This window comes from Myxocyprinus asiaticus, chromosome 16 (assembly GCF_019703515.2).
Source record: "Myxocyprinus asiaticus isolate MX2 ecotype Aquarium Trade chromosome 16, UBuf_Myxa_2, whole genome shotgun sequence".
NCBI classification, from domain to species: Eukaryota; Metazoa; Chordata; class Actinopteri; order Cypriniformes; family Catostomidae; genus Myxocyprinus; species Myxocyprinus asiaticus.
This window is the reverse complement of record NC_059359.1, coordinates 22,759,779-22,778,946: the sequence shown is the minus strand read 5'-3', so window position 1 is coordinate 22,778,946 and position 19,168 is coordinate 22,759,779. Positions and strand designations below refer to the sequence as shown.

General features: G+C 36.0%; 1 protein-coding gene across 4 annotated transcripts; it reads left to right on the top strand.

The window, feature by feature from the left end:
• Nucleotides 1-660: 660 nt before the first annotated feature.
• Nucleotides 661-15,121, top strand: LOC127454292 (syntaxin-17-like). Of its 4 annotated transcripts, none has more exons than XM_051721391.1 (9): nt 663-791; nt 1,085-1,172; nt 1,415-1,607; nt 2,011-2,076; nt 6,452-6,665; nt 6,751-6,857; nt 7,358-7,408; nt 12,502-12,588; nt 13,920-15,121. In XM_051721391.1, the coding sequence occupies exons 3-9, from the start codon at nt 1,482-1,484 to the stop codon at nt 14,163-14,165; spliced, it is 897 nt and encodes a 298-aa protein (XP_051577351.1). In that variant the 5' UTR covers nt 663-791; nt 1,085-1,172; nt 1,415-1,481; the 3' UTR covers nt 14,166-15,121. The 4 variants fall into 4 exon arrangements, with proteins under 4 accessions (XP_051577349.1, XP_051577351.1, XP_051577350.1 ...); XM_051721390.1 differs by having other exon boundaries at nt 687-791; nt 1,006-1,172; XM_051721389.1 differs by lacking the exon at nt 1,085-1,172 and having other exon boundaries at nt 661-791.
• The last annotated feature ends 4,047 nt before the right edge of the window (nt 15,122-19,168 follow it).

The following is a 19,168-nucleotide window of genomic DNA, read 5'->3' as shown; positions in this document are numbered from 1 at the left end:
ATAGATCACCCAAATATGACAATTCGGTCATCATTTACTCGCCCTCATGGTCTTTGAAATTATTATGACTTTCTTTATTTATTTTGAACACAAAATTAGTTATTTACAGCAGAATTGCCAAACTTAGTATATTTTTACCACAGCTGCCAAGCAATATTTTAAGTGAACAACAACTTACATTTCAGTCTGTTCCTCACACAAATCTTTCATATGGCTTTACAAAACTTGGAATATTGCTCATTTATTGAGTTTGTTTTGTCCTTTTTGGAGTTTGATATCCCCTGGTCCCCATCCACACCCATTGTATGGAACAGAGCAGCATGGTCATTCTGCTAAACCTCTTCTTTGGTGTTCAAAGGAAGAACAAAAAAAGACATGAGCGTGGGAGTAAATTATATCAGAATTTTCATTTTTGGGTGAACTATTCCTTTAACACACAGCTAAAATAATGTAATCATACTTTATTGCTGCTTTTTTAATTAATTTATTAATTAATTAATTTTTATTATTCTTAGCAAACTGCCTGGAGTTGTATTTACGAAGTCCTGTGACTCAGTTATGAAATACTTTAATCAATATCTAATCAGTTTGTGAGATAAGGAAACCATCTACTCTTTGCTAAGCACGTTCACTTTTTGCCAACAGTTTTTTAGTTCCGCACAGTCGGACACCTTTTGGCGTTGCACAGTGCACACAGAAGAAAGCGAAACCATTGTTTATAAACACAAAGTTGGTGACAGCGACAGAAATCACCGATAGCAAACGGTCTCTTTTCAATGTTTGCTCCACAGGTCAGAAAAAATGTAGTCGGTTACTTGAAACTGTTGACGACCGTTTGAATCATTTTGGTTTGTTGTCACAGAGCTGAGTAAAGAGTTTAGCAAGCTAGTTGAATTTACAGATGTGTTTTTCTAATCATGTGGGAGTTATTACTTATTGTTTGTTAAAATATATAGTGTCATGTTAGATATGGATATGTAAACACAGTGTTTCACGTTTTGTCAGCTAACATTGACAGGTAGACGGCCTCCTCATCTCGCTAAACATTTGTCTTTGACATATTGTTGACATCTGAATGTTGCAGTTTAGGACACGTAACATGTTAAAGCATGTTTTGGACATAAATTGGGACATATATTTGGTGTCTAGAAATGCTGTATTGCATGAATATGGTAAGTATTAAGTAACACTATATTAAAGTACCATGGGATTACTATCTGAAACTATTACTGTACCAGTGTACCGCCACAGTATTTTTTTTTTTTTTTTTTTTGTAAAGGTAGACTTTAGTCAACATTTATCTACAGGGAATTACACAATAAAACCCCCAATATCCCCAGTTTTTTCATATATATATTATCTTCATAGATACAGACAGTATATTTATGTTATATTTCCTCTTACTCTCCTTTAGAGCAAGATTGAGTATGAATGGATGTTTTAAGCCTGTGACCATATAAGAGAGGTCAAAAGTGACAGTCATGATGGCTGAGGAAGCTGGTAAGCTCCCTCTTCGGCGCCTGGAGCCCCCAATTCAGAAATTCATTAAAGTGGCAATCCCCACTGACTTGGAGAGGCTGCATCAGCACCAGCACAACATAGAAAAGGTACACACACACACACACATGCAGACTTGAACAGTGATAGCAAAGCTCAGCACATGGGCATTGCACCCAAAACTCATAATATGGCCAACAGAGGCCATGTGTCTCTCTGTGTGTGTGTGTGTGTGTGTGTGTGTGTGTGTGTGTGTGTGTGTGTGTGTGTGTGTGATCGCCATAGGGAGTCGAGTGCTGAATATTTCCTGGTGTATCTGAAATCTCTCGCTCTGTCAGCCAGCTTGAGAAACACATAATAGGATAACAGGGTGTTGTGGGGGGTTCCTGCATAGCCATGGAAACAGATGATCAAAATCACATTGTGAATTACCAGCCTGGGATCACAAGGAGACTTTATTAAATGTCTGTAAGCAGTTATATTTGTTAAATCAACTGAGCTGTCTTGTTGCAGTTCCAGAGAAGCAAACAGTGGGACAAACTGCACCAAGAGCACATCAACTCCAGCCGTACTGTCCAGGTACAACACAAATTTCAAACACAATATGGCACAGTTGTACAGCAGCACACAGCCCGGAAGCATCTGGTTATGAATCTGTTTATGCATCATACATACATTTTTCATTATGAATATATATAAATGTGTATAGTTTCATTTTATGGACAATGTCTGTGTGTGTATTATTGTTGTTTTTGTTGATTTTCTGAGGGCAGTGACCTGGTTTGAAAATATTCTCATGTGCTGAAAGACTGTTAGGACATAGTGTTCTTGGTGATATAATAGACTGTTGCCATGGTTAAATTGCAGATAAAAGTTTAAAGTGATCATTCACTCAAAATAATTTATTTAACCATGTGTTATTCCTAACCTGTATGACTTTATTTCTTGTGCAGAACACAAAATAAGAATGATCATTTAAGTCACCATTCACACAAAAAAGAAAAAAAGATGCAATGAAAGTCAAGTCATTTTTATTTGTATAGCGCTTTTCACAATACACCTAGTTTCAAAGCAGCTTTACAGGAAATGATGCTGTTTGTCTTTAAAGTCTTAAATATCTTAGTCATCATTGAGCAGATTAATTTAAAACATTATTGTAATATTATAACCATGCCTTAATATTATTCATCTTTAGGCCCCCAGAGAGCATGCCAAAGAATGTTGACTGTGGCAAGGAACCAAAAACTCCATAAGATGTTAGTTAATGGACGAATAAAATGAGCTTGGGGGAAACCAGGCTCAGCTGGGGGAGCCACTTCCCCTCTGGCTTGACAGCATGAATATAGTGCCAGTATCAGTTACCTATGTGTGATACAAGTCATGTATTAATTGAGTAAACTGAGTAGATTTTTGGCGGGCAATGTTTAAAACTAAAGGATATTGATTTGACTGTAAGATTAATGATTAAGTGTCTTTGAAGTCTGTCCCGAATTGACTGTGGAAGTGCACGTAGCTGCTGTGTCCTTAGTTATTTGGCTGATAATTTTAGCAGTAATTTTATTGTCTATGTTTTCCATTTTAAGAAAAGTAATGCAAGCTGTGGTCAGAGAAGTGTTACTTGCTGTTCGAATGAATTGCGGTTGATAGCAGTTTATTCGCTGCGTGGTCCATTCAAAAACCGAGATTATGCAGGCAGAGGTCAGTGAGGTGTGCCTTGCAGTCCGGCTGGAAGCTTGTGGCAGTCCATTCATGTGAATAGTGACTGAGACAAGCATATCGCTTAACATCTCTTTTTGTATTCTACAGAAGAAAGAATGTCGTACGGGTTTGGAATAACATGAGGGCGAGAAAATGATGACAGAATTTTCATTTATGAACTGTCCTTCAACTATTCATTATATGAGCACTGTTAAGGCCTCACAGTATTAGCTCTTTAAAAACAACATAAATATTATGCAATAAAGAAGTCATGTGACAACATGTCTACATCAGTTTCAATTTAGGTTACAATGAATAAGAAAAAGAAGAAAGTTTTCAGTGCGTTCACAAAATTCTTTTGAACGTGGTAAAACGATCTTGTAACACAACTTCATTCTCTTCTGATATTGCTGTGAGATGCTGATTAAGTAGTGTTTGACTCAGGTCTCTGGTGTACAGCATGGTTGGTGTACGTGTGATGTCTTTTCTCTCCGTAATGGCCAGACAAGCATGTAACTTCTGTGTTAATGTCTCTGAGAGTGTGTCCAGGGCTCTTGTGGGACAGTCCTTAGAGTGTGTTATGTGCCTTTTGTGTGTGTGACCTTAGCACCCAGGTTTCATACCCCCAGAGATGCCAGAGAGCATTCCTGTGTCCACCACTGCAGAGAGAGTGTGAGAGCCTTCAAGTGGTTCTGTGTCAGTGAGATGTGGATGACTGACAATAGACAGAAACAAGGCAGACATTGTTAAAGTAGCTCCCTGGGGACAGAAAGAGAGAGAGCAAGAGAGGAGACACCCTTAAACATTGCGCTCATCACACACCTAGTGATGGGAGTTTGAGTGCAGGGAGAGAGTAATGTGTGTTGACCTGATTGAGATTTAATTCGGCTGTCAACCTGGCCAACCTGTATCAGAATTAAAAACAAACTCTACACATTAGTAATGTTTTTGGATATATACATGGAGGTAGGAATTGTGAGAAATGTAACATTTCTATCTCAGATTCTGATTCCACTTCCGAGTTCTTTAATGATTAATTCTAATTGATTCCATTAACAAATCTTGCAGTACTTGGAAAAATAAGTGGTCCTAACTATGTACTTGACAGATATATTAAATATACTTTTTAAAATGACTTTTAAATAATTAAAGCTATTTTTAGCTACACATTGTCATGGACAAACAGGGAGTAATTACACTTATTTAAAGGGATAGTTCACCCAAAAAGGAAAATTCTCTCATCATTTAATCACCCTCATGCCATCCTAGATAAGTATGACTTTCCTTCTTCTGCTGAACACATTTTGAAGATTTTTAGAAGAATATCTCAGCTGTGTAGGTCCATACAATGCAAGTGAATAGTAGACAGAACTTTAAAGGTCCAAAAAGGATATAGAGGCAGCATAAAAGTAATCTGTATGATTCTAGTATTTTAATCCATGTCTTCAGAAGCGATATGATAGGCGTGGGTGAGAAACAGATCAATATTTGAGTCCATTTTTACTATAAATTCTCCTCCATGCCTAGTAGGTGGCAATATGCACAACAAATGCAAATCGCCAAAAACAAAAGAAGTAGAACTTGAAAGAAATATTGATTGAAATATTGGTTTGTCACCCACACCTATCATATTGCTTTGAAGATATGGATTTAACCACTTTATGCTGCCTTTATATGCTTTTTAAACCTTCTGTCTGACCACCATTCACTTGCATTGTATGGACCAACAGAGCTGAGATATACTTCTAAAAATCTTAGAAGTGTTCAGCAGAAGAAATAAAGTCATACACATCTGGGATGACATGAGGGTGAGTAAATGATGAAATAATTTTCATTTTTGAGTGAACTATCCCTTTAAGAACACAGTAATCGGTTCTTTTAAGTTCAGTGAAAAACCACTCTGACTGATTCAGTCATTAGACTGATTCAAACCATTCTCCCCGTGTTTTTGACTAATGCAAGAAACGGCTCACAGTCATTCATTTACATTCATATGTTGTGTCATTACTGTTTTTGTATTTATTTAGCAGCACCTCTCTTTCTAATCACGCTCAATTTAGACTGCAAGCTTACTCAGTTAAAAAAATATATATTTTGCTGCCATGCTGTATAACAGAGTATTTTAGTTCAGTATTCTGTTCGCCTCAGCGTAAGAATGATCAAGAACTGTAAATAGAAGTGGACGTCCTTAAAATCGTTTGGTTTAAGTGTTTTTTTTAAAAAATTTTATGAAACTGGTTCTGAATAAGAACTGGTTCTCAGTTCATAGTGCTGTGTGTGTGTATGTGTGAATCAGTTAGAATGGATAATCCTGAACATGATTATTCAGAGTGTGGAATGAGTGCAGTAGAGCGGAACACTTTGATTGGCCTGCTGTTAACTTTTGACCTCTGTTCAATACTTATAAATTGATCTGTAATCCCTAATACAGGGATGCTACTTGTCCAGAGTCAATGGGACCTGACAGATTGTCAGGTTTTGGGGCAGGTTTGGGGCAATTTTCATATATAACTACGGAATTGCGTAATTGTGCACAAATGTACTCACTCTTGAGCCTGAGCTTATTGAGATGTTGGCAATGAATGAAATTAGGGATATACTAGGTATGTTAAAAACTATAAATTTTTAAAATAGACTAGTCGATGAGTTGCCTGAGCAACTAGTCAACTAAGTGGTCTTTATGAAGCCATGAATAATCAGGCTGGTTTTGGGTTACCTGACCCTTATCAGAGGCATTCACATAGGATGTTTTCTTATGGTTAAAAACAGCTAGAGGGAGACTTGTTTTGAAAAGCAGAACTAGTTCCATCACTAAAAATAAAATAAAATAAATGATACATGTTTTATTGAAATTATATTAAATATTATACATAAATAAAAGTATACTATACATATAATATTAATACAAAAAATATAATGTTTAAAATTAAATTCAATATTATATACACCGATGAGCCAAAAAATTATGACCACTCACAAGTGAAGTGAATAATGTTGATCATCTCCTAACAAGGCTACTTGTCAAGGTCTGGGTAGATTAGATGGTAAGCGAACAATCAGTTTCGTAGTCAACTTGTTGAATGTAGGAGAAATGGGCAGAAGTAAAGACCTGAGCGACTTTGACAAGGGCCAAATTATTATGGCCAGACGATTGTCATGATCTGTACCGACACTACATAGAGGTGCTGAATGAAACTGGATCCACTTATCACAAAGGCTTGTTAGAACCACTTCATTTCATTTTGTCTTTCTACAGCAACTGCGATCTAACCTACGGGAGATGGAGAAGTTGTGTGGGCGTGTCCGCTGTGCCGATGCTGCAGCTCTGGAGAAACTTGTTCAGCCAATCAGAGAGCGAGCCTCAACTGCCATTCAAGAGTTCTTTAGGATTCACTCAGATGCTGTCAAAAGGCCCTGCTTCCAGGAAACTAACAGCAAAGATTTACACACAGCCCCAAATACATCATACAGTATGTGTTTCTGATGTTTTTCTAGTGTAAATATGACCAAGATGTGGGTTTTAAATAGCATTTTCACTTTCATGTGCTTGGTTAGGTGATGGTGATACAGGTCCCCTTGGTCCTCCTGATCAAATACAGCTGCTTCTGCCTGAAATCCCTCCAGAACTGAATGCTGCAGAGTCCTGGGATTCTTTAGTAGAGGTAACACACAGAAACCTTTACAAACGCATAAACACATTTGAATAAAAAGAAGCACAAATTCCCTGGGGTTGCAAATTTCCACTTATCTTAAAGATATACAGAAGTTCACCCAAAAATGTTTACTCACCCTCATGTTATTCCAAACCCATATGATTTTCTCCTGTGAAATGCAAAAGGAGATGTCAAGCAGAATGTTAGCCTTAGTCATCATTCACTTTCATTGTATGGAAAACAGATGCAAAGCAAGTGAATGTTGACTGAGGTATTCTGCCTAAAATGTCCTTTTGTGTTACATGAGAGAAAGACATGAGTGAAGGATGACTTAATTTTCATTTTTGGGTGAACTATCACTTTAAGTTAAGAAAGTTCAAGTTAGGATTATCATGGCCAATAATATGGCATTATATAGTTAGGATGTTTCTATAATATGGCCCCTGGAATTCACTCAGACTTTTTTTAATTGTGTGATTGTGTGTGATTTCTGTGGGATGATTGTTTAGGACCTGCTGGAGTTGAATGGTTTAGTGAACGAGTTCTCCACTATTGTTCATGTAAGTATCTGTGATGTATATACATATGTGAAAAGAATTGTTTGTTTGTTTTTTAGAGAGAAAGAAGGGATAGATGGAGAAAGAGAGTTTCAAGTATTTATGGTGTGTGTGGATGTTGATATAGGGTGGTGACCAAAACCCTTTGGTTTGGCAGAGCTGTCAGACAAATGGCTTTGTCTCCTGAGAGCCAACAAGGTGGTATTGATCCCATCAGTGTGTGTGTGTATATGTTTGATTGAGAAGACATACAGAGATTGGTGACAGTCTGTCAGCCATGTGCTAACCAGCAAGGATTAATGAGAATCCATGCCCTCTAACAGCCGTTATTAAAACATCATGCAGTTTGAAACTGGGTGGAGAAGAGGCAACTTGATCATGTGTATTCTGTCACCCTGAGACAGGCAGACATTGTTCTTGTCCAGTCTATCTCTAAAGAATTATGTAAATTAGAGATTATGCTGAATAAAGAAACAAAACTGCTTTGGTTGATTATAAATAGAATGTCACACTTCTGTTTTAACTCTTTGTTTAAAAGGGCATGGAAGACAGAATTTCTTGCTCCTTTGAAAAAGAGTTTAATGTACTATATTTTGTAGACATACTATAATGTTCACAGTGCAAAGTTCAATCCCTTGTCCACCCAGAACATTTGATCAAACCTAAGCTTCAAAAATGGGTCAGTCAGAAATCGTCATGTTATGGTGTCACAAATAGTGTTGGGGGTAATGTGTGCTACTTTATTAGATACTTTTTGGAAATAACAAGTAATGTGTTACTTTTAAATTTGCACTAAAATACTTACGTTTTCAAAAAAGTAACATGCACTGTTTTTCTCTCAATTTATTTTAATGACAAAGGCCCTATTCAGACGGGATTAGTTTATATCGGGACGTGGGGAAATATAATAATTACCAAAGCTTCTCAGTAATTTTAATCCCGTGCGAATCGGTCATGTCAGTAATTTTTCTAGACTTTTTCCTGACTGCGCGTTCCTGCGCCGGTAAAAATTACAGCGTGTTTTACCTACCATAAAACGCCTGGTAAAAATAACCCCTGGTAATATTAATCCAGTGTGAATTGACATGTTAGTAAAAATGTTAGGGTTAGTAAATCTGCACTTTTCAGCCCTTGAGCTCTTTAAATATCACTGTTTCATAAGTTTCTCAGAGTGTCTAAAGTGGATGTTGGTCAAGAGAAGATGCCATGAAAGTGTAAGATGTGCTTCACAACTTCAGATAACGCTCGCTGTTGCGTTTGGACTGATGCTTTTTTTTTTCTCAAGCTTTTTATGCTGTCATGTGTTTACTTACCCATGTAAAAGAGACGATCAGTTTTTGATTATGATTTGAGCAGAGTGAATGTGGGAAAAACATACAATTTCCTAATGTTAAGGGATTGTCCATATTTTTAATTCAAGAGTGTAATACAAGATTACAGGCTTGTTAATGGTACCAGTTCTTTTGTATTTAGCCAGATACTCCAAGCAATTTCTTTTAATAATCACAGATACATTATATGCTCATGTTTAATGCTGCATAATTAATCAGCACAGTATACAATTATTGCACAGTATACAATTTCTGATAGGTCAGTTATGCATGACAGCAGTATGTAAATGCTGAAGACACACACATGCCACCCATTTTTACAGACATCGCTTATCCCATGCGAGTCGATAGTAAACATTACAGACGTACATTAGTATAGTAATGTAACTAATGTAATATGCTTTTTTATATAATATATATATATATATATATATATATATATATATATATATATATATATATATATAACAGAATATTGTAATGCATTATTTTAAAAGTAACATTCCCCATAACTGGTCACAACAACTTTAATATAAAAAACAGCAGAGGTTAGCCAAACACAACAGAAGCCTTAAAGGTACAGTAGCAAAAGCAAACACTTCTAAGGGTCAGAGAGAGGGTTTGGGTCATGTTAAACTAAATTACTGAACTTTTTCATGCACAAATCCTTGAATAATAGCGGTCCTATAAAAAACACTACAACAAAATAAAACGCTACAAACTTTCCCCTTTAAATATCATTATTTTGAGACAGACACAGTAATTCATGTTTTCTTGCTTCATTATATGAATTGTTCCACTAAACTTACCATCAACAAGCCTTTATTCAGGGTGTAATAAAGTGTAATATTAATAACAGTTGTTCTTGGCTATCTCCACTCACTTGACACCCTGTTGGGCAGCCAAGATGTGCTTTGGAACTATGGTAGTAAGTATAATACGATGATTAGCACTTCCCTCTCTGTAGATTACACTCCTAGGGCAAAAAGTATATTTTATTCTCTTAACACTGAGCCAAAGAGGTTCCCAGGAGGTCTGTGTGTGTTTTCCCGAGCATCCATGCAGCTTGTGAGCAGACGGTGCTGATTACCATCTACTCCTGAGGGGAGGGAGGGAACTAGAGAGATATCCATAGCTTTCGAACCCAGCAATTAGTGGGAATTTTAAAATAGTGTGTTTACAGTTATTTGTTAAGATGTGTATGGATGAGTAATAATGCTTATAAGTTTTTAGTGTATTGGCTTGTCCTTTGCCGTAAATGAGGGTGAATCAGGTTATTATATCACTAACAGAAAGCATACTCAAAGACATTTACATACAGTATATGCAAATGATGTCAAAAACAAGAGGAAAAAGAACACTTAAAGGGGGGTTCACCCAAAAATGAAAATATTGGTCATCATTTATTCACCCTCATTTTGTTTCAAACCCATATTATTTTCTTTCTTCTGTGGAACACAAATGGAAAAATTAGGCAAAATGTTAGCATCAGTCACCATTCACTTTTATTTGCATCTTTTTTTCCATACAATGAAAGTGAATGGTGACTGAGACTGAGCAAATGATGACAGAATTTTCATTTTTTGATTAACTAAGTCACCATAAGCTCAAAAGAGCAATTTAAATGCAGATTTATTTTAAAGCAACACACACACACACACACACACACACACACACACACACACACGGACAGGTGCCAGGCTCATGTAACTCTGTGAGAGTAAAAGCAGATTTTTCCAGCAGTCTCAATTGTGTGTGTGTGTAGTGATTACTTAGAGCTCACACTGATTTAGACAGAGGGACAGCTGCCACTCATTGAATATTTCATAAGCTTCCGACAGACCACCCAGTTACCCCCGACAACCGGCCCCGACTCCCACAAAACAAGCAGCTCTACCCCCTCCATCTCACCCTTCTGCCCCAGCACACAGCAGAGCGCCGCTCAAACCCCCAGATACCCTCAATCAAGATTACTGAGCATGTCTTTGTTGACTTTATGCTATTCATGGGGTGTTTGTGTATTTGTAGGGATATGATCTTGAATTCAATATTAAATCCTTGGAAGCATTTGGACAATTAAGCCACACTTAAAAATGTATTAATGTTTTTGCATTATATTACATTATACAACCAATGGCATTTATTTTAAGGAAATGTAGCACAAGCACACTTTTCAAGCAGAACATTAAAAAGAAAAAGAGTTTTTTTGTTTTTGTTTCAAATTATAATAAAGATGTAGTTCATCATATTGACTATGGACATATTCAACTACCGTTTGAAACCACAAAGTGTCACAATACTTTTTATCTTCATTTTGAACCATATATCTTTTATTTTATAATTATATATATATATATATATATATATATATATATATACACACACACACACACACACTCTACTGGTCAAAATGTTTGAAACACTCATTCTTTATTATAATTTTTTTTTTCACATTTTAGAATAATAGTAAAGTCATCAGAACTATGGAATAACATAAATGGAACTATGGGAATTATGTTGTGACTAAACAAAATCCAAAATAAATTAAAACTGTGTTATATTTTAGCATCTTCAAAGTAGTCACCCTTTGCCTAGAATTTGCAGACATGTATTCTTGACATTTTCTCAACCAACTTCTTGAGGTATCACCCTGGGATGATTATTAAACAATATTGAAAGAGTTACCATCTGTGTTGGGCACTTAATGGCTGCTTTTCTTTATTATTTGGTCCAAGTCATCAATTTCAAAAACTTTTTTCTATTTTATTAAATTTTAGTTTTATAATGAAATAAATTATATTTTTGTCTACAAAACTAATTTCAAACATTTAAGCATACGCCTTCAGATCAAAAGATTTTTAAGATCATGAGAAACATTTCAGTCAAGTGTTTCAAAACTTTTGACTGGTAGTGTATATATATCTATATCTATCTCTCTCTCTCTCTCTCTCTCTCTCTCTCTCTCTCTCTCTCTCTCTCTCTCTCTCTCTCTCATATATATATATATATATATATACTTTTAAAAATTAAGACAAAAAGTACTGTGACACTTTGTGGTTGTGCTCAACGGTAATGGAAACATGTCCATAGTTAATGTAATAAACTTCACATGTAGTTACTCCACTAGGGCGCCTGTGTAAACCTGAGGCCAACTGACTTCATACAGCCACTAAAAATCATCTTGAGACTAGTTGTTTTATAGTTGTTGCAAAAAATGTTTCAGATAAGTCAAGCTGGTTCTAAGAAAAGCATTTGTTTGCAGATGGCACTGCACTGGTTTTAATCTTTGTACCTAATGCAATGGCATTTTTGCTAATGCAGTTTTTTAATATCTTATATTAATTGAGAGACTACATGGAATATTTGTACTTTAAAACATTTATTTGTCACACTGTAGGAGTGCAAATGTGAACTACGAAAAGGACATTACAAAATGGTGAAAAACGTAACTAATGATGACCTAATTGGTATGAATGTGGTGTTGATAACGCCATGGTCATCGATTTGATTCTTAGTAAATGCACAAACTGATCAAGTGTATACATTGAATGCACTGTAAGTCACTTTGGATAAAAGCATCTACCAAAAGAATAGATGTAAATGTATATATCATTTTTAAACTAAAATCTTAATGTCAAAATCAAAATTTTGTGGCCATGTTATTTGTCTACTATAATTTGATTTGTTTAACATAAAATCGCTTGTCTGAAAGATTATGGAGCTTGTATGTGTGGACTATGTGTAACTTCTATCTCTCTGTCTTAGTCTCAGCAGGAGAAGATCGACAGCATTGAGGCAAACGTTAGCATAGCAGCTGCTAATGTGGAGGAGGGGACCCAGAGCCTGGGGAAGGTAAGGGAAGAGGGTACACTCCTGCTAGGGGATCGATTCTACTCTACCCCCCTGCTTTACTCGGCCTACCCCGCCATCAGCCTGTTGATCCACGTCATAATTAAGAGAGAGGGAGAGAGGTGGTGATGGCGGCAGAAGGCATGGAGCAGCGAGAGATCGATGTGTGTTGATCGGCCCCTTATAGGAGTCGATGTTTGTGTGAGTGTGCGAGTGAACAGAAGTCCAAAGAGTGTAAAAGAGAGTCTATAAACAGCATTTGAGTCCCTGCTGTGGGTTCAATACATATACACACACATATACACACACTGCAGAGTTCCAACTTTTAACAGAAAAAAGCAAGGATGGCAATGGTGAAACATTGAGGTAGGGTGTATAGGCTGTGTGTGTTGGCGTGTGAACGGGGGTTTGTATGTGTTTCATCGATCGAGTCTCAATTGAAATGTTTCTCTTTTTTTGGAGTTGAGAGTTAATGCAGTTCTATTGAGCATTTTGTCTGATGCCCATGTAGAAGGTGGACCCACCTCTGTGACTGCTCAAAAGGACAGGGGGTGGTCAACACACACACACACACACACACACACACACACACACACACACACACTGCTAAATACATATATATACTTCTAAGTGCTTCACACACATACTTATTACTTAAAGTGCTGGCTCAGGTATATCTAAACAACATGAGTAACACAGTTACTTCCTAAGTTTTTTTTTCTCTTTATCTCTCTTTGAGTGTAATTAACTGCTCTGTTAACCCTGCCTTGTGAAGATGATTTGATGAGAGAGAACGAGAGCATACGAAAGAGAGATGAGAAGGAAAGGTGGCATTTGATAGACGACCCTGCCTTGAAGTTTACGTATCTTAATAGAAATTAAATTGTGTGTGCACTGGGGGGCTCGTCTCCTTGCTCTAATTAAAGAGTAATCTGGCTAAAGGAGTTTCTCTTTATTCCTGATATCAATTAATTTACTAGGCCCGGTTTGATCTGCAGACCACAAATTTAAACCAGGTTTCTTTTTTCTTTTACTTTTTTCAAATTGCTGATTAAATTTGTGTGTGTTTGCTTGCATCTGTGCATATATTTCTGTTTGGCTGGAAACTGGACTTGAAAGACTTGTGGATAATTGTTTGGTTATCAGAAAAACAGCACATGAAATGTGTGTTAATTGTAACAGCGTTTTGACTTGGGGCAGTGATGCCTACTAAATGATTGCATTTTTCACCTTTCCAACGCTTTCAAGCACATTGCATGTATATTCTATAAATCATATGACGGTTTGTGATGGTCCCACCAAGATTTTTAATCTCATGCTTTCTTTCTCCACAGGCGGCACGTTCAAAGCTGGCGGTTTTGCCGTTAGCGGCTGCTGTGGTAGGGGGAGTGCTGGGAGGGCCACTGGGACTGTTAGCTGGGTTCAAAGTGGCAGGGGTGGCGGCTGCCGTTGGAGGCGGACTACTCGGTTTTGCCGGGGGCAACCTGATCCAACGAAAAAGGAAAGAAAGAATTGAGTTTCAGCTACAACAGCTTAACAGCAACAACAACAGTAAGAACGATCATCAACATACTCAATAACACACACACACACACACACACACAAAAAAGCACATTTGTTTTTGTAGACCAAATACAGAGGAGTTGCAGGCCATGAGAAAGCAGAGTCGTCGACCCACACATTTTCTGAAAAGCACCATGCGCTCAATAGACAAACATAATACAAAAACATTACAACCACAGTTGCAGAGTAACTCCTTCATGCAGTGCAAATTTCAAACATGCACATGAGTGACAACATGCTACACCAAGTGGACCTGCTTTTTGTTCCATATATTAAACCGCCTTAATTAATTGGCCATCTCTATGCCAAAGCTAAAAAAGATTTCTCTGGATTTCCAGAGATAACTGATTGTAACTTTTTTTTAAATGTGATGTGGCCCTGTTTTGCAAGGTTATGTACAGCTTAAATGGTAACTGGTAACTTTTACTGTACAATTCCAATCATAAACATTTAGACTACATCTAAGCTGTATTGTAACTATGATGGATTTCTGTTTAATTTTGTTAATGGGATATGATTAGTTATAAATGATATGTTGATGCTATGTAAATTATAATGTAATCACATTATGATGTATCATAAGAGGAGGCAATGTGCAGCAGTAAAAAGTCTATTTATTTCTACACTATACACTTTAATAAATGATGAATACTTTCTATTAACAATGAATAATATGAAATGATCTAATTGTTATTAACACCTAGTCTCCATAGTCTTTGGAGATCATTGTGCCCAGTCCATGGTGACTAAGGATAACAAATTAAATACTTTGCCTTTTCCACTTTTTTATATTTTGAGAAATTATACTTTTCAGATATCTGATAATGTCTAATGCTGCTTAAAATATTTGTATAATGTTAACACTTTAGCGTTATAAGCCACTGTAATGATCAAAATACAAATTAACTGATTTGTGTCATAATTATTTATATAATATTATAAATCTATAGCAATAAATAAAATGTAAGACTTGTGACGTAATGCTATACTTATTTACAGTAACACTACAATAAGGTTGCATTCATTAACATTAGTTAACAACATTAACTAACAATGAACAATAATTATACCCTCCTGAGACCGGAGCATGACTGCTGAGTGCATTTTCCATTCCCCTTTTTTATTTTTATAACCGTAGCTCCTAAGAAACATGCAAAAAAAAAAAATCTAGAGCAAAAAGTTTGGCTGTTTGGCACCAACAACCTTGCCATGGTCCAAATCACTGAGATCACATTTTTTCCCCATTCTGATGGTTGATGTGAACATTAACTGAAGCTCCTGACCTGCATCTGCATGATGTTGTGCACTACACTGCTGCCACAAGATTGGCTGATTAGATAATCACATGGATGATTGTTGGTGCCAGACGGGCTGGTTTGAGTATTTCTGTAACTGCTGATCACCTGGGATTTTCACACACAACATTCTCTAGAATTTACTTAGAATGGTGTCAAAAACAAAAAACACCCAGTGAGCGGCAGTTCTGTGGACGGAAATGTCTTGTTGATGAGAGAGGTCAACAGAGAATGGCCAGACTGGTTGGAACTGACAAAGTCTACGGTAACTCAGATAACTGCTTTGTACAATTGTGGTGAGAAGAATATCATCTCAGAATATGCAGGTTGGTTTTAATGTTGTGGCTGATCGGTGTATGTGGACAGTGGGACTAAGTTGTGAAATTTTAAGTAATACCAAGCTATAGAAAGTCAAATTTTTTAATTGTTTAATATGTTTCCAGGAATGTTGGTTATTCATATTTTTTGAGACATTACAGACATTACATCAGAAATTAGCATAAATAATTCTGATTCAAAGTATTGGCCAACATCATCCAATCACTGCCAACCATGTTAAAATAAGATTTTGCATGAACAATTCTGAATCCATTAATCTAATATTTTCCAGCTTTTGGATGCATCCATTGATTGTCAATGTGATAATGCACAGTGAATATAGGATGTTTTAAGGAAAATTAGCCTATAGTCCATGTACGTGGTCATTGTGTTTAACAGCGTGCTGTTTTGCGATAAATCGATAACATTTTTAAAATCGTATATAGGATGAAACTAGAGACTACTGTTTTGACACAAACAAGTTTTAATGTAAAAACTTAATGAAGTTTCTTACCAGATGTAGTTTTGTTGCCGTTTCTCCCAAAGACAAAGTCAAGCTGAGATCGGCAGCATGTTGTTTTGTCACATGACTTGGTGCGTCGAAAGTTCAACCCTTTAAAGACAGCACAGATTCTCCTGAACTGAGATCAGTCGGTTTAAATGGAATTAAATTATGCATAGCCTATAGTGAAGCCCAAACGTTATTTCCATGCATGTGGACGCAGGGTCTCAACTAATTCATCTTGGTTAATGTTAATTTCAACATATACTAATACATTTTTACATTAAAAGTTGTATATGCTAATTCATTATGAACTAGCTATGAAAAATATTATTTTCATAAACTAACATTAACCAAGATTAATAAATGCAGTAAAAATATATTGTTTGTTGTTAGTTCATGATACCTAATGCATTTATTATAGTTAATAAATAGAACCTTATATTACAAGTTGAAATAAATTATAATTGCACCTTCAAGAAAATAATTGGCCTTATGGGTAATTTTGTGAGAGTACATATGGCAAAATACTGATGATACACAAAAATGATTAGATAAAAGATGTTTCATGGATGATCTTTAATGATCTTGTTTTTTTTTTTAGATACTAAGTATATTGTAAATTACATGTATGGGTGATTGAGAAATTTATGATTGCTCAGGTTTAGATACAATATCCATGTAATCAGGGTTTACTCTTGTCCAGGTGGCTCATGCATTTCATGTGTTTCTCTGTACTGCTACTAGTGGGGTCAGGAAACGGTGATAGATTTTGGTGGGGTTTCTCTGTAAGGCTTTGATAACAAAGGCCTCTAAGAGGCAAATCTAATACTGAAATCAATGCACTGTGAGACCTCCTTCAGCACAAACAACATTTGAATCTTATTTGATTTAAGTCCTGAAGGACTGTAAGGAAAGCTGAATAATAACCTTTTGTACTTTATCAATCCTTATTTTAGTTTTAATTGTCAAAAACAAGTAAAATAAAATATTGTTCTTATCAAACTCTGGTTCACTCAAGTCTTTCTCCTGTATTTTCTGTGTGGAACATATTCATCAAAATTGTATTTTGACATTTTATGGTAGTTCCACTACCATAAAATCAACCACAACACACTTTATCAAAGTTCAAAAACATCTCTTCACTACACTGTAAAAAATATTTTGCTTGTTTTACTCAATAAAATTGAGGCAACTATTTGCATCAGCTTTTTGAGTATTTTGGACTCATTCTAATTTTGTTTGCCCTATTACACTTTACATGAAAGTCTAAGTAATGCCAACTCAATTTTATCAATTTATGGACCATAGTTTTAAGTTTATAAAACATTATCTTGAAATGTATTTACCTATTTATTTCTGATAAGCCACACAATTTTATTTTATTTTTTAATATACCAGAAAGCTGCTTGTTCTATTAAAGGGAAAGTTCTTTCAAAAAAGAAAATTCTGTCATCATTTATTCACCCTCTGTATGACTTTTTCTCTTTCATGGAAAACAAAAGGAGATATTAGGCAGAATGTTAATCTCAGTCACCATTCACTTTTATTGCATCTTTTTTTTATCCATACAATAAAAGTTAAAAGTGATTGAGGCTAACACTCTGGTAACTTTTATAAGTAAGGATGACAGAATTTACATTTTTGGGTGAATTATTTCTTTAATGTCCATAAAAAGGTCACAAACCCACAGTTATTTAAAAACCAGCTTCCCTTTTTTGAAAAACATCTCTAAATCAGATTGTTTTTATCTTTTGATGCCTTACTTTGTGCTGTCCCCGGACTCATGCGTTAGGAATTATTTTTGTTTATTTTATTTTTTTTGGGGTGTGCAGGGGGATCCCCTCGTAAAAACAGAACCGGGTCTGAGATGCACACTGGCCCCCACGCTTTCCTCATAACACAACACACTGGACTTCCCCTACGCAGGGACGTGTGAACGTGTCTTGTATGACAGTGTATGTAAGCCACTCTGTGTGTGATGCGCGAGCGAGATAGTCAGAGTGTTGAGCTGCGCATGTGTTTGTCTGTCTGTGAGGGAAAGTCCCAGACGACTGACCTGCACAAAGCCAGAGTGTCAGACGCGTGGCACTTTCCATATTCTGTGTGCGCACTTGCACACTCAAATGGAAAATATAGCAGGCCATCTGTGGTGTGGTGTGGTGTGATGTAACCTCCACAGGTGTTGTGATGTCATGGGTTCCTGCTGTGGGAAGATGTGACATGACATCAGAGACCCTGTTTCTAGTCTTTCTCCTTTAAACGCCCACTTTTAATCATTTACATTTTACTATAAAGGAATAACTAAAGAAGATAAGGTAATCCTCGATGTCTCGAGATAAGGAAAGAGGGGAAAAACATATATATTTGATATATTTAGGATTTTATGAATTGTATCTCCCAGGAAACATTGCCCTATTAAAGTACAATAAAGTCAAAGTCATCAATATTTCTGTTTTATTTGATGCAAACAATTATGAGTTTCTGACATCCCCTCTTATTTTAAAACATATCATATGTGTGTGAGAGTGTGTGTGTGTGTGTTTTGGTGATTTAAGAGGATATTTTTTTAGGTTATACACTAGTAGTTATGAGGGTATTATGCTATAAAGGTGATTTATGAGTACATAGTGTCCCTGTAATTCAAACGGCTTAAAATACATACTAAACTCTTTTTTTGAAAATGTAAAAATGGCAAAAGGTTTCTGTGAGGGTTTAGGTGATAGAATAGTTTGTACAGTATAAAAATCATTATGTCTATGGAGAGTTTTTTTTTTTTTTTACTGAAGAAAATTAAGATTAATATACAATTAATAATCAAAAAGTCAGCATGTCCTGCACCATGGGCAGCCATGTTGGTTTTAGGTCAGACTGACTTAACGAAAATGTTAACCAAGTCATGTGA

Excerpts from the sequence above, each read along its gene's own strand:
- LOC127454292 (XM_051721389.1), top strand. The coding sequence starts at position 1,482 with ATGATGGCTGAGGAAGCTGGTAAGCTCCCTCTTCGGCGCCTGGAGCCC. Across the intron at positions 1,608-2,010 it reads ACCAGCACAACATAGAAAAG|TTCCAGAGAAGCAAACAGTG; the intron begins GTACACACACAC and ends GTCTTGTTGCAG. Across the intron at positions 2,077-6,451 it reads ACTCCAGCCGTACTGTCCAG|CAACTGCGATCTAACCTACG; the intron begins GTACAACACAAA and ends GTCTTTCTACAG.